This window comes from Rhinolophus ferrumequinum, chromosome 5 (assembly GCF_004115265.2).
Source record: "Rhinolophus ferrumequinum isolate MPI-CBG mRhiFer1 chromosome 5, mRhiFer1_v1.p, whole genome shotgun sequence".
Taxonomy (NCBI): domain Eukaryota; kingdom Metazoa; phylum Chordata; class Mammalia; order Chiroptera; family Rhinolophidae; genus Rhinolophus; species Rhinolophus ferrumequinum.
In genome coordinates, this window is record NC_046288.1 from 72,398,748 (window position 1) to 72,414,989 (window position 16,242).

Genomic DNA, 16,242 nt, shown 5'->3' on the forward strand with positions numbered 1-16,242 from the left:
AACTTCAACACAGAAGTGTCATTGGTAAATATCAAACCTTTTCCCCAGTCTTCTATGATTAAAAAAAACACAGAGAATTTGAAGTAATAACATTATTTTCGTCCTTAATTCAAAAACCACTTCCCTAAAATAATTGGTCTTGGAGCACCCCTTGAAGTCACCCACATACAGGGATGATAATTAAAAGGTTTAAATTATTTCTAATGGACACTGAATATAAATAATGATTATAGTCCTACTGGTCCATACAATTTGAATATCAGCCTACTCTACCTCAACACACACATATACAAACACTCACTCACTCATTCACACTCATAAACATACACAAGCAAAATACCAATCTTCTGTCCTATAACCCTCCCCCTACCCTTTGTGGTTCCAGTAGAGAGGAGAATTAAAATAGTTGGTGCTTTAATCAGATCTTGTAAATTAATTATAACATTATCAAGCTCCAATCTTTCTGCCATTGTATTTTGGTGTACATTCACCCAGGCTTATTAAATAAATTGGAAAAAGCTAGTTAATTTAAGTGTTCTTTGTCATTTTGACTTGATTGGAATTATTGTAGCTTGTTTGCGCTAGGGATCAAACTAAGGCGCTATTGTATTTTGTGATTGAAAGCAAACAGAGGCTTGTAGTATTATTTCTGGGAAGCCAAACCCAAAATTTAAATCTGGGTAAACAAAATTACTCATTTATTGATAAACATCCTTAACTGTTTTTATTGAGCTATTTTTTAAACTTGAAATACATCTTTATGAAAATTGGGATACCTGGAAAACACGTTTAATTTACTGGAAGTATGTGTGTGTGCCTGTGTGTGTGTTTCAGATATTTTCAAAATTATTTTTATTAGGTAACATGGTGATTCTTATATTAATGTAAATTTCATGGCTTTGGGATATTTAAAATAATATCTATTTCATCTACTTACATTTTTACTCAGAGTAATTTAATACTTGATTTAGTTTTTTGGTATGTGAAGGAATCTAAATTAAAATGAAAAGGAGATTGGCATCTTTGGATGCCAAATTATAATCCTGGACAGCAAATAAAGGAAAATTATTTCAGTATCTTTACTAATAAAATTACGTGGACATTATCCAGAAGAAGTGAGGGGAAGGAGGGATGCTAATGATTGTTATTTAATAGAGTAATTTGAAATTTTAAGGGTTTGATCCGTTTGTGAAGGAAGTGGTGCCATTTTGAAGCTAACCTTTTATCCCCTCTGATTAGGATTTACCCTCTGCATTTAGTCTTAAAACTCATCCAGTTGCCACTCCACTCTGTGTGCCCAAAACCAACTTGACTCACAATGTCAATCTTAGTGTCAGGAGCACTAAGAAGATGCATAATGCAAGTGTAAAAATTAGCCCGTAAAGTCCACTGTAAGTAGCAAATAGCTCGTCTCGGCCTCTTGAATTTAAAAAAAAAAAAAAAAAAAAAAAAGTCTGTAGTTTCTCTCCTGGATGGAGGCTGATCAGTAATGAGGGAAAACAATTTTTTATGTGAAAATAGAATGTATATGTGATAAAGCCCTGCCTAATTTTCTAGTAATACAATTTGATTTTCTGATTAGCTGTCTTATTCTGTGATTCTTGTAATTTTGTCAGGTCAATTAACTGGAGTTCAGTGCCAGCGAGAAAGGAAGTGTGGGCATTGCTAGCTTCATTAGATGTCAGCAGCTTAGGTGCATTTTGTAATAGAATCTGTGTGAGATAATTTAGCTATTGTTAGTGTCATAGCGTACAGAACGTTAAAAAAAGATATGCAACAGATCATTGGACAAACAATGTGAAGCGCTAAAAGAAGGAAACAAAAGTGATATACACACTATATATTTTAGGCAATAAACGCAGATCAATCAATTATTCACCAAGTAATCAATGACTATCTATACTGTGTACCCAGCATTGATTACCAGGTGCATAAAATGTAGCATATTGCCCTATAAACAAGGAACATAAGCTCTAGTTTGGGTCATCTTGAAAGTTTTTATATAGAGTCCTGAAATCAGTATTGTCTTTTAGAATAAATTGTTTACAGGTTCTTCCCTTCTGCTGGAGTATTACTGGACGGGCAGAGTGTTGTTTGTTTCTCTTTGTACCTTCAATACCTGGTATAGATGGTCAAAAGTATCTGTGGAATGAATAAGAGATTAGCTTTCTAAGAATGTGTTCGTGGGAAGGAGTGTGGGCGTTGAGAAAACCAGTTAGAGTATGTTGGCGAGAGCCTCCATTAGAAGAAATGTTGCCTTAGAATCCTACCTTTGGCCATTAAGAAATGAATACACTTGAAAGCTATTACAAAGTTAGACTCTGCTTATTGACTGACCAGCTAAAGAGGTCTCAAGGTAGTTCCAGAGTTTAGGTCTGAAGAATTGTTACCCAAACATGAAAAGTCAAGAGAAATAGTTTTGTCATGGAAGGTCCTAAGTTTAGGTTTGGGGGATGAGGGAGCTATTATCAAGTAGACATATCCATTAGGCAGTTATAGATTTATGACTGAATTTGGGAAAGATGTCAGAGAGAGAAATAAATGACTAGGGAGTGTTAGGTGATGAGATTATAATTGAAACCATGAACATGTCTAGTTTCTCTTGGTATAGTTTCAATTTCTGGCCGGTGTTCAGAGGTTTAACATTTTCACAGGTATGCTGCATGGTAGACTGAAACACTGTATGTGAAGATTAACTAGATAATGGTTAAAATCCTCTCAAGTCCTGAGATTCTCTAAATCATCTCTTTTAGTAAGGGAAACAAGACACAAACATGTGGAAAACGACTGTGAACAAGATAGAATCACAGACAGAGGCGTTAGGCTCTGACATAATAAATTACTAAATTGGACAGCTCAACAATCAGAGAATCATACAGTAGAGGTGTTAGTTCATTGTATGTTCATTTTCAAGACAAAAATGAACTTGGAGTCTGAGGAAAACATTGCTGTGTTCTGGCACGGACATTCAAAATTGCATGTATAGTTTACTCATTGGGCTAAACACGTCCAATCTACGCTGATTATCAGTGTTACCCATCCCAATGTCCACTCACTCAAGTCTTCTTCTGGTTTTGTTTTTGCAGAAGATAGATGAAGAGAATGAGGCGAACTTGCTAGCAGTCCTCACAGAGACACTGGACAGTCTCCCTGTGGATGAAGACGGATTGCCCTCATTTGATGCACTGACAGATGGAGACGTGACCACTGAGAATGAGGCTAGTCCTTCCTCCATGCCTGACGGCACCCCTCCGCCTCAGGAGGCAGAAGAGCCGTCTCTAGTAAGAACCCTTCCTACTGTTTAACAGGAATTGGAGTTGCCTCTGGCTACCCGCTGCATGGGTATGATGTAGTAACAATAAGGGCTGGATTTTTAATTTAGACTGATGCCAAAACAATCCCCAAGCACACCTGGAGTTGCAGATTCTCTGATTCTGTGTTTAAAAATATTGATACTACAGTCTTCATGTGATCTTACTGCATTTTTTTAAAACTATCTTTTGTGTGTACTTTTATTTCTTAGTGTTATTTATGCTCATGGTAGAAACTTAGAAAATGTAGACAAAGAATAGACTGAAAATTTACTTGTAATTTCAAATAACCTGTAATATACAAAATGGTTGAAATCTCTTTTATTAAGATATATGATCAGTATGTTTGTGAATTTTAAGTGTATGCATTATTTTTAATGGTTGCATAGTATTTTATTATTTGAAGATGTCCCAACTTATTAAGCAATCCCTTATGGTTGGATATTTAGTCTTTTTCCCCCTATTTTTCACTATCACAAATTGTATAATAATTGACATTGGTAGTTTTATTCTTGTGCACACAATTCTAGAAATAGAAGGTAGATAGGGGTATGTAATATTTTAAGACTTTGGATCCATAATTCTTATGAAGATTGAAAAATAAAAGCACACTTGCAACCTTAAGTTACCTAAATTTATCGTAGGTACTGAAGAATGAATTTGTTGGCAGTGGAGAGTGAATTTTCTTTTCAAAGCAGTGCTTGACCAGAATTGTATTCGTTCTAAGACACGGTTTTACCTTCTCATTTGTGGTAGCCATTTGTCATTTGCCATAAATCTGATATGAGCACACTATGTAAATTACAGAATGCCATCCTCCAAATTTTAATAATGTCCTTTGATGTGCCATTTAGAGGTTGTTTCTCTCCCATCTCTAAATTGTTAAATGTTAAATGCACTCTGTGGAAACGTATGGAGACCCTACTTATATTCCTTCACCTTTTGAAACTTCTGGTTTAGAAGAAAATATTTCATAACTAATTGTTATTTATTCCCCCATTTCTCCATTTGTTAGTATCCATTGGCTTTTCTGTCAGGACTCTGACTGCTTTGTGTTGATACCAGGTGATTTTCATCCACACAGTTGATTCAGTTGGGAGGTTTTGACCTAGAGTCATACTAAGTGTCCCAGGAGGGAGCTCCTGGAAGGCCCTCAAATCAAATGAAGAAACAGAAGTCAAGGGACAGTAACTGCTTTGGCTGAGCCAGAACCCACATCGCCTGACTATATTGACAAAACCTCTTCAATGGTAGCCGCTCTTTTAATCCAAATATTCTTTGAATCAGTAAGGTTTTATACTTGACCATGCAACAGAGTGAAAACATCACAGACTCTTTCACGTATTGACATTTTGTTCATTTGAGTTATTGAGGGGGAGATGTCCATGTAGTCCCTTACTCTTCCCCAAATCCTCATTTAGCAAGGCAGCTTTTCTCACCTCGTAGTGATTTGAAAATCCTTTTAGGAAGGTACTTTTGCCTTACTGTCTCTAAAAGAAATTGGTAGACAATACTAAGTGTCAAATGTAGGAAAAGGAAATACTTTCAGTTGGTAGTATAATGCCAAACTTTTGCTTAGTTTTTAAATATACATTTCCTTTAGTACTTTTGTGCTAAGGTGTGGTATAATTAAAGAGTGATAGAATTACTTTTTATGATGATAATTAAATTTAAGTTTAAAATGTCAATAACTTACTCTAATGCTTAGAAGATGTTTAACTTTCCTTGCTTTTTGTCCTTCTCTGATTCTTCTCTGTTTCTAGCTCAAGAAGCTCTTACTGGCACCGGCCAACACTCAGCTAAGTTATAATGAATGCAGTGGTCTCAGTACCCAGAATCATGCAAACCATAATCACAGGATCAGAACAAACCCCTCTGTTGTTAAGGTACAGATCTAAACTTTTTAATGTAGGAAGGACAGTAACAAAGGGTTTTTGCTTGAAACTGTAAAACAAATGATAGGTTTATTTATATGTGTTAATTCAGCTGGGATCCTGCAGTTGCCTCCTCATGGTGAAACCGATTATGAAAAGGGTTTCCAAAAGCAGCACTCTAGCTATTTTAAACCAGGACGAGTTCATTTACATTTTGTCTTTGGACCCTTGAAATGGAAGTTCCACCGTCTGTTACTCCTTGCCCACTGTATTAATACATGCGGCAATGTGGGCTACAATTTAATTTGCTGATAGGCTGGTATTATCTATGAGTGACTTTAAGATGCAGGATTGCCGTTTTGCCAGCTGTCTAACCTGAGAAAGATTGCTTTGGAATCACCGCAAAAGATCTGTCTCTGCCATTAATTGGAGAGAATGCTGGCAATGACATAATTCGGTTAGTGGGCTGTATTAAACAATGTTTGTCTTGCCATTCACTGTGAGTGAAAACGGAGTGTTAAGGGGTACTTAAGAGAATTGTGAATACTGGGCTCCAGCAATCAGTGGCAAATTAAGGTTTAAACCAGCTTATTTTCATTTTTTTATTTTATTTTTTTTCTTCACAGTCAAGGCGCTGTAGGGTCTTGTTAGTTACATGTTGCTGAGTAAGAACATTGAAATGTAGGAGAAATGAAATAAAAAGCTGCCTAAATGTCATTTAGGAATTTTAAATGTAATTTTCTTTCCTTGTTCTGCAAACAATTATTCACAGCTCATAGATCTAGTACACTTAGACTGAACACTTCATTGAAAATCTCATCTCTTCAGAAAACCTATATCCATTCTGATAAGGTTCAGTTCACTAATTTTAGCTTTCTTTATGCCTTGTTTTTAAGACCGAGAATTCATGGAGCAATAAAGCGAAGAGCATTTGTCAACAGCAAAAGCCACAGAGACGTCCCTGCTCGGAGCTTCTCAAGTATCTGACCACAAACGATGACCCTCCTCACACTAAACCCACAGAGACCAGGAACAGCAGCAGAGACAAATGCACCTCCAAAAAGAAGTCCCACACACAATCGCAGTCGCAACATTTACAAGGTAGGCTGGGGGAAAACAAAACAAAACACACTCTGTGTGCAAGGGCGCTAGAGGCAAAGCAAGCATGCACCAGGCGGGCGGTGGATGCCCAAACTTCAGGCTTCCGTTCCAGTGGTGTCTCTCTAGAAAGAGAATTCAGCACTTTATTATAGATGGGGGAAAAAAAATCCTTCCTCGGACACAGGTTGAACATATCCTATTCAGCTGATACGCAGCCTAATTCACAATCGCCAAAAGGCACTTGAAATGTTAGCCGGGTGGGGGTGGTGGCGAAGGGGGTGCATTGCAACATCAGATGAGGTTTACATGAACTCTGAAATGCTGAGATAATTGAAGCTCTGAGCAAGCGGGGCTAGGCAATTCATTAAAGAGCTTTGATTTTTTTTTTCCCCTTTTCAATCATGGAAAAAAATGAGGCATTGTTGATTTGTTGTATATACTTTAAGAAATAGTAAATAATAATTATGCAGCCTCTGCTGATTATTAAGTACATTCTTTTTTGTTTTGTTTTGTTTTGAGAATACATGTTAGGCTCATGGATTTTATTTTGTAAATATGGATTTGGGAATTCTTAGAATTTTTGTTTTCTTTCTATTTTAAAAAATATTGCCTAGATTAAGTGAAACGTGTTGATTTTTACTATCCCCATATGTTACTGGAAGGCCGATGCTTCTGAGGCAGATCAGGGTGATTTTAGGAATACCTCTCTTGACAGAGATGTAATTTTCTTTCTTTTTGGCTCCTTCTCTCAAAATATTCTAGTTGTAGAGGCCCAAAGTGAGCTTGTTGAAAGTTGCTGTCGCTTTAAAGTATTCCGGTTTCCACGTGAACAAGACCTCTTACCTTGTACTGCAAGTAGGCATATTCTAAAATAGCAATTATAAACATCCACCTCTTTTTTTCCTTTTGTTTTCCCAACTTCCCCTTCCAGCTGCAGAGTGGTAGCTTCTGATCCCTGTTTTGAACCATGATTATTTCACACAGGTACGCTGTTGCTGCTGCTTTTCCTAAGTACTTTCTTTCCCAGTGTTTTGAATTTCCCTCTCTCGTTCCTACCTCACCATAAGCCCAGAATTTTCAGGAACCTTCCTTTATTATTTTCAATTGGCTCCTGGTTAGCTTTTTCCTGGTGGCTATCTCAAAAATCACTCTCCAGCCCTTTCTGTTAATTCAGGAAAGTGTCTTTATCGAAATGAGCCAAAGCCTTTTAGGTTGCTTTGCCCTGATAGGTCCCACACACACACTCTTTGAAAGAGTTTTTCTCAGAGCAGAACCAGCCGGGCTGTGGGACTCATGGTTGCTGAAGCCCTCAGGTGAAGGAAAGCCAGCTGGGCTCGCTCTAGTGAGTGAACTGAAGAATTCACTAGGCTACATTTTACCACTTGCTAGTCATGCATTTGTGTTTTGGAGCTGGATTTGAAGTCCCAGGCTCGATGAAACCTTGTAGTCAGTGAACCCAGTCCAGTCACTCATGGTTTAAAGATTTTCTTTTTTGTAACTTTAATTGGTCCTTTTGGATTTTGAGGGTTTTGTTTGTTTTATTTTTTTTCAGTATTTAAATTTGCTTACCACTAAATATTACTGTAAACTATTACAAATGATGGCCGTGAGGAATTAAATTGGCCTATGGAAGGAATAGTCTTTAGAAGAGTCCTGCTGCACGTGGGTTTTTTAAAAGTATATTTCTGTGGTGAGGCGTGAAAAGCTTATCCTCAGAACAAAGCCTTTTGACCGGGAAAAAAAAAATTCCTGTAGTTATTAAAGGTCTAAAAGAAAATAAAAATGGCTGGCTGTTAATAACCAACAGGAGATGAATGCTCAGCTTCAGGGATTAAATTATTCAAAATTCGAAAGTGAAAAATATAGGAACTATTGAAGACAATAACTAAGACGATCTACCTACTGAGGTTACGCTTCCTAATGTATTGTAATTTTTCCTCCCTAAACTCCATGTGTGCACATTGTACCATTGTGGGGTCAGGTTCTTTGATGTTCCTTAGGATAATGGTCTGGCCCTTGGCACCTGTTGGTGTCCCGCTGGTTCATTAATTCATTCATTTGCTAATGCATTTGCCCATCAAAAATACCATGGTCTGCATGAAACAGATGCATTCCTGCCCTCAAGGATTATATGTCTCTGGTCTACCACTCATTGAAACAGTATGGATTAAACGCTTAGTGAACCAAATCAGTGCCCCTTTCGTGGTAGCTTTTGTGAGCATGGGTTTATGCAGGGGTTCGATCTGTATGTGGCTAGGGGCCCTACCCCTTCTGTGGCCCTCATTTCCTGTTTGCTTTTGCTCTCATTAAATATGGCTACTGCCTACTCCTGTCTTTCCATTACCCTTGGCCTTATCTGTACCCAAACAATCAGAATTTTGGGGGTCTTCCTTTGAGCATTTCAGATAGCCTACCTATACCTTGAAAACTAGAATTCCAGCGACTGATTTTTAATGGACATTTTCAATATACATTCAATAAATGTACATATCTGGTGGATTTTCTGGTAGGGAACCTGTTTGTATTATCCTAATTGTTAGTTGAGCGCTGTAAAAGTGGGGAAAGTTCCTTCCTAAGTGTGTTCTTTTTGAAAGGCTCATTATATCAGACATACTAAAAAAAAAAAAAGAATGTAAACCCTGTTCATTTATCTGTGTATATGAAAAAGCCAATCAATCAATGTACCTAATTTGTAGATGACAGCATGAGCTCAGATTACTGGGTGCACACTGGGTAGATGATAAACTAGTCCATTGTTTAAAACCTAAATCTAAATCTACCAATTAAATATGTAAATACTATTTACCCAAGGAAAGTACCTAATTTCAGCTTAATTTGGATATAAATAATATTTTCACATTTCAGAGGACCTTAATTACTGGGGTTGATTAATTTGCTTTAATATCTGTTGGTTGCAGTTCCTCTTGATAATAGGAGAAAGGGAACATGTCCTGGGCCGGTTCTGAGTAGCCAGTTTTATGGCCCTGGAAATATCATTTAGCATCTCTAAAGATTTTTCTCAGATTCTTTCATCCATAACATAAGGAAGTTTATTCTAAAGACATTTTTGGTTTCAAGTCTATGATTTTCATTACGTAAATGACTATCTCTTGACCTTTTGGAAGTAGTTATTTTACTGGAAAAAAATTGACATAAACTTACGTACATATAAATATGTCTTACAGATAAGCATATATATATACACAGAATATATGGATGTATGTCCCAAGGGCATTTCTCATCATGTTTTTCCCCTCTTCTGTTCAAAATATGAGACTGCCAAAGAGAAGCAATTGAAATTTTGGAGTGAGAAGTCGTACTCCACCCTTAATAATTGGGAAATGCCTTCTGTAGGAGGTAAAATTTAAGAAGCGTGAAAGGATGTAGATGAGCTTGCAAGGATGCAAGTCTTTAAGTCTTTCAGCTGATAAACATAGTATCTACTTTAGTTGTCTATCAGATTTGGGGGCCTGAACCCCATTTAAGCCATCTGGGTCAATGTCCAAATCTGCCATAATCTTTCAATTAATTTTTAGTAAATGAAATGGCTATTGTATGAGCTTTGGCCTTATAGAAATAGCCTATTCTCAGGCCAGATATAAAATTATACATTTTAGAAGAAAAATCAACTAAATATTCATAACGTTCTGTCATTTGTAGTTACTCTGCTGTTTTCTTGTCTAAACAAACCGTGTACTGTATTCCAAATTAAAATAGAAAACATTATTTTGTTTTGATGGTATGATGCAAATTTTGTATCCTTAACAGAGATGCTACAATTTTTTGGAAAATTCTGTTTTTATATGTTTTTTCAATGACAGTTTCCTGACGCATAATGGACTATTGTCTGACTTTGATCCAATATTCAGGGATTTCCTTACTTTCGTTTTTCCAGTTTCCAGTTTCCAACCTGACTATAGTAGAATAAAAACAAATCTAAACACTCAATGTTTCATAATTAGTTTCCTTTTTTTTCCTTTAGCCAAACCAACAACTTTATCTCTTCCTCTGACCCCAGAGTCACCAAAGTAAGTATTAAGAAATGTAACCATTTTCAGAAAGGGAAGGGGGTTCTAATACATTTGGCTACAGCAACTCCATTTCAGTTTGTTTTTATAAATGTGCCATATCTTCCAGTGACCCCAAGGGTTCCCCATTTGAGAACAAGACTATTGAACGAACCTTAAGTGTGGAACTCTCTGGAACTGCAGGTAAGCCTTACATTTCACTTGGAAGTGTGTGTGTGTGTGTGTGTCTGTAATATATATTAAATTAGAGTGTATTCTTTATGTGATTAGTGAAATTAACACAGAATAAACAACATTGGATAAGAAGTTATCTATAAATATTTCTAGTGGTTTGTTTATTTTTTTCAAGAGAAGACATTTGTTGTGAGTCAGACTTGTGCCAGACTCTCTGATGTATATAATACTGCCTTGGATCCTCAAATAACCCTGTTTCAGATTAAGACACCAAAACTTGAGAAGGAGGAGACATGAACATTTATTGATCTTCCACTCAATAAATGTGCCAGGCCTATAAGTCGTTTTGGCTAATTTCACAAGACCTCGTAAGGATGGTGGTAGTTTTCTCATTTTTAAGATGAGGAACTAAGATTCAGAGATTTTAGGTAACTTGCCCAAGATCACAGAGCTAGAAAGCAAGGGACGAAGGTTTGAAGGCAGGTTTACTACCTCTTAATGCTTCCCTTGGAATGTTTTCACGTTTTCCATTGTACTTAACATTATAATCCTCTCCCATACAGGCTACCATTTTAATATCTTTTCAGCAAAGGAGAAAAATGAAAATATACCCATTCACCAAAACAAAATGGTCTTATATAGTTTTACACAAGAGCTATTTTCTTCACCATCTGAGCTTCTGAACTCATTTAGCCCATCTTTATTTCACATACTGAAGAGGAAGGAGCATTAAATACTTGGACTGACCTGAGAGAAACTTACTAACACAAAGAGTTCCAAAGTAGACTTCTGAGTTGGCTGTAAATAGTGTCTTTGCACCAAATGCTTTTAGGTTTAGGTACTTGAGCCCCACCAGAAAGTGAACCTTAGGATGTCTGAACAAGAATTTGCTTGGCTCTGGCTATTGCTGATAAGGGTAAATGAACAGTTAGTTAAACAAGATGCTTTCAACCAGAACCATGGTGCCTACACGCACTGTGGTCATTGTCAATAAATTTAATTTCACACTTGAGTTTGGTAAATTACCTCCTTATACAAGGTCTATTGCATGATTGCATGATTTGGTAAAGCAGTAAAGTAGTTAATTTCATGGTATTTATATACATTTTATATGTGTATATGTAGATTCACACATATGTACTTATATACAAATATATCTTTATATGGATACATATACACACATGTTTGCTTATAAGCATATACATAACATTATCTCTTAAATCAATTATAATTTACATATATGATTATAAATTGCTCTTGGGTGTATATATTACATGCAATAGAGGCCTTATCTGACCAACAAGAATAAGCATTTAACAGGTTTATCTAAAATGTTGATTAAAGTATATACTATTTTGTCCTTTTGCTTTTGCTTACAACATAAATATACATTAAAATATCACACTCTTTGTAGAAGACAGAGATCTTTACCTTGAACTTAAATGTGCTAACTGGAGATTCATTCATCTTTCTTGCACAAACCTCACTAATAATGCATTGTAAATGGTCTCCACTTTTTGCTTCTTACTCTTTGAAAGAAAAGAATTAAAGATATTAAGATATTTGTGTGGTAGTTGGAGTGCAGAATCATTCTAGATTTTATGATTTTCATGTAAATCATAATCCCCCATGTTTCCTCAGTGTTTTCCAATAGCACCCATCTACAACTAATTTGACAGGCTTTCTTTTAAAGCCTTTATTGGGTCTTTTTATAGAAATAGCATTTTTACTTATATGTTGTAGTTTACATAATATTTTAATCTCTTACATAATTTTCATCACCAGTGTAGTGGCATTAACTGATTTGAGAAAATACACTACTGTGGCTCATAGTAAGAAGTTAACTGAAGGGAATGTATTAGTCAGTTACTTTGTTTTAGAGAAGATTAGTAAAGTTTCCACGGTATATACTGAAACCAAGCTTTCTGTTAAAGAAACCCTTTTTATTATTCTGTGATTATAATAAAGTTACTATAAAAATGTCAAAAATATTAACTAGCAGGAGAATTTTCATAGTTCTAAGGTGAAAAAATATCCATAGCATTGTTTTCTATGGACATTTTTAAACATCTGTGATCATTTTGTGCATATATATGTGTGTGTGTGTGTGTGTGTGTGTGTGTATACATATATACATATATATGTATACACACACACACACACACACATATGATTTTGCATCCTGATTTTTCAGTTAATATTTTAATAAAGAATTTTTGTATCACCATGGACCTTTACTATCAGGCTTTTAGCATGCTGCGTAGTTTGAGTAAGTACATCAAAATTTACTTCATCATACCCTTACTGTTATACATTTCGGTTGCTTTAGTCTTATCATTTTGAAATAGCACTGTAGTGGAAATCTTTGTTTATAATTTTTTAATCTTGTTTTCTCAAAATAAATTCCTACTAGTTATTAATACTGAATATAAGGGTATCAATATCTTGGGGCTTTGTAATATAGTATTAGGTTGGTGCATAAGTAATTGCATTTTAAAAGGTTAAAAGTAATTACAAAAACTGCGATTACTTTTGCACCAACCTAATATGTTGCCACATTGTTTTCCGAAAGTGGTGTTTCCATTTGTAGTCCTGTTAGCACTCTATGGATATACTTACTTTAGTTCATTCTTGCTAGCATTTGATGTCTTCATTTTTAAATGTTTTGCTAATTTATGAGCATGAACATATCATTTAAATTGTATTTCTTCTATTACCCTGTTTCCCCGAAAATAAGACCTAGCCGGACCATCAGCTCTAATGCGTCTTTTGGAGTAAAAATTAATATAAGACCCGGTCTTATTTTAATATAATATAAGACCGGGTCTTTAATATAATATAATATAATATAATATAATATAATATAATATAATACCAGGTCTTGTGTAAAATAATATAAGACTGGGTCTTATATTAATTTTTGCTCCAAAAGACGCATTAGAAGTCTGGCTAGGTCTTATTTTTGGGGAAACATGGTAGTGAGATTATGTTGTTTAAAAAAGCACTTTTTGTTTTCTTCATGCCAGACATTTTCATATTTCTCTTATTGGTAGCTACCTAATTTTAAAGAATTTAGTTACAATTTTGATAGGTTAATAGCCTACACTATTTATTGAAAGGTAAGCAGAGATTTATGCAAAATACCATTTTTAATACTGGGAATCTTTAAAAACATATACAGTGGATTTATTTCTGTCAGTGAACCAGAATTCATCTTCCTAGTTTAAATCTCTTTTTCTTAGTGCTTTGAAAGATTATTGGTTACAATGGAAATCAATTTAACAACATATTTTTAATACCTACTCTATGCTTGCAATATGATAGGTCTTGGTGAATGGATGTACAAGTGTCAAACATAGAGACTAACAATCCATGTAAAGCATGGAGCATAGTATTTGGCCCATAGAAGGTGCTAAATAAATGTTCTTGTGTTTAAAATGTGGGCTTATAGGCTGTTGAGAGAAAAGAACACATTGTATAAGAAGCATGAAGCGACAATATTATTTACTATGCATAATCTTTTGCTGCCTCCTAAGAAAGGGGACACAGAAAGTGGTTTTTAGTTTGTTAAGCACGGTGGCTGTAAGTGTGAAGATGCAAATTAGAGAAGCTGAGGTAGGGCCAAGTTGTATTACATAAGAGAAAGAACTCAGAGCTATAGGAAAATGAGACGGAACTTGGAGGATGCTGAAGGAAGCTGGAAGGACTATTTGGAACTGACCTGGAGGGTGATGTGTGGAGAAGGAGACTGGTGGAGGAGAGGGATTTCTTTTTTTTTGTAAAGATACTGTGGATTTGAAATGTGTGATGTGTATGATCTCCCTCTCTAAAAATCTAGAGTAAAATTTGTTGCGTAGTAGTGTTTGGAGGATGTGACCAACACTGATTGTGCCTCAAAAGAATCACAAAAGGGAGTGAAGAAGTTATCAGAGGGAACCCTGTAGCGTGGCTTTAAGTTAAATACAATGATTGCGCAGAAGATTGAAAAGCATTATAAAGGCAGGTCAGGACTGAAAGAAACGTTAAGGCAACATCACTATGAAGTGAATGGCAGAGGTTTAAAAAAGGAAACCATCCATGGAAAGGTTTGGAGGAAATTGAGCTCTCCACAAGCTAACCTCACTTAAGGGGAGAAGATATTGATGGAGCAGAAGCAAGGAGGCAGCAAATCAAAGGTGTTGAGGTAAGAAGGAATTTGGCATGGGCTGTGCCATTAGCATGGGACTGCACAAGATAAGACATACTTTGCCTCCTTCATTTTTTAATTACTAAGACTCTTTTCTATATCCTTAATCTTTTGTAGGTCTCAGATTCCTGAATTTTAAAATCCTATTTATAATTCCTAAATGAAATTACTTTCTGACTCAAAGGACAAAATTATAGGTTGAAACAGAAAATTGCCAGTATTCAACCATTTTTGACATACAAAAATGGCAATTTCATGTGGTTTAACCTGAACTAACATACTTTATAAGTAGCAATAATAAAAGTAATTTATTATGATTTTTGAAAAACAGATAGTGTAGCTTATACTGTAGTTGTGCAGAACCTTGGCTCTGATATTGGACAAGACCAAGTTCAAATTCTGGATCTACCCTCATCTAACTAGCTGGCTTTTGGTCAATTTGAGGTAACTTCTATAAAATTCAGTATCCTTCCGCATCAAAGGAAGATAATAACTGTACCTGCCTCTCATTCAATCACTGTGAGGATTAAGTGAGATAAAACATGGAAAACATTTAGTGTTCAATAAATGTTAGCTATTTAATTACTAATTCTGTGTTAACTTCATCGACTGAGGTCATTGTACCTTGCTGCTCGTCTTTTCAATTTGTGATATTCTTTACCTGTTCCCTTTCGTTGACCTTAATGTTATCTCCTGTTTGGCACTCTCGTGTACAAAGTTATGTACTTTTCTGTGGCAAAAGCTCCCTCATTCCCCATGAAATTGAACATATACTGTTTTTGGTATGGGTGTGGGATTTAAGAAATCAAGATCTCCTTTTTGATATTTTCTCTACAACTGCATCTCCTACAGTGTTTCCCCAAAAATGAGACCTAGCCGGACAATCAGCTCTAATGCGTGTTTTAGAGCAAAAATTAACATAAGACTGGTATTATGTTATATTGTATTATATTATGTTATATTATATTATAGTATAGTATATTATATAAGACTTGGTCTTATAGAAGACTAAGTATTATATTACATTATATTATACTATATTATATTATACCCAGTCTTATATTATAGTAAAATAAGACTAGGTCTTATATTAATTTTTGCTCCAAAAGATGCATTAGAGTGGATTGTCCGGGTAGGTCTTATTTTTGGGGAAACACGGTATTACTACAAATAGGCACTTAGGCACATTACTAGTAGGCACTTTACGTGTATATTATCTTTTTGATTCTGCCCATTTAATTGTTGAGGGAAAAGCTGTATGTTGATTCTGGCTCTTTGGTGAACCCTGGGTTCAAGGTAGCTCTGTTTGACTACAGATTATGTCTCTTTCCTGAGGCCTGAATTTTAAAGATAGTAGTTGACATCTGTTATGTTAAATAGATTTCATTTCACTTGCCAAAATGTCATGGATGGGTATTGGGTGCCAGGAACATTGTGTTGAAAAGGATTCTAAGGCCAAATCTGTGCTCAGTAGAATTGTCTGCTCCATTAGTGATGTCTGCCATAGGTACAGCGTGGGGTGGACAGAAACAGCATTGGTGGTGGTGATCTGTTGACCCTTGGTCTGC

At 35.6% G+C, this 16,242-nt stretch overlaps 1 protein-coding gene across 4 annotated transcripts in view; it reads left to right on the plus strand.

Moving 5' to 3' along the window:
* Nucleotides 1-16,242, plus strand: part of PPARGC1A (PPARG coactivator 1 alpha) — a 628,607-nt gene that overhangs the window by 583,787 nt on the left and 28,578 nt on the right. For all 4 annotated transcript variants that reach the window (XM_033106261.1, XM_033106263.1, XM_033106264.1 and 1 more), the window contains 5 exons: nt 3,087-3,281; nt 5,075-5,197; nt 6,082-6,286; nt 10,269-10,314; nt 10,424-10,497. In XM_033106261.1, coding sequence (XP_032962152.1) covers nt 3,087-3,281; nt 5,075-5,197; nt 6,082-6,286; nt 10,269-10,314; nt 10,424-10,497 — 643 coding nt within the window. The remainder of the gene's footprint in view (nt 1-3,086; nt 3,282-5,074; nt 5,198-6,081; nt 6,287-10,268; nt 10,315-10,423; nt 10,498-16,242) is intronic.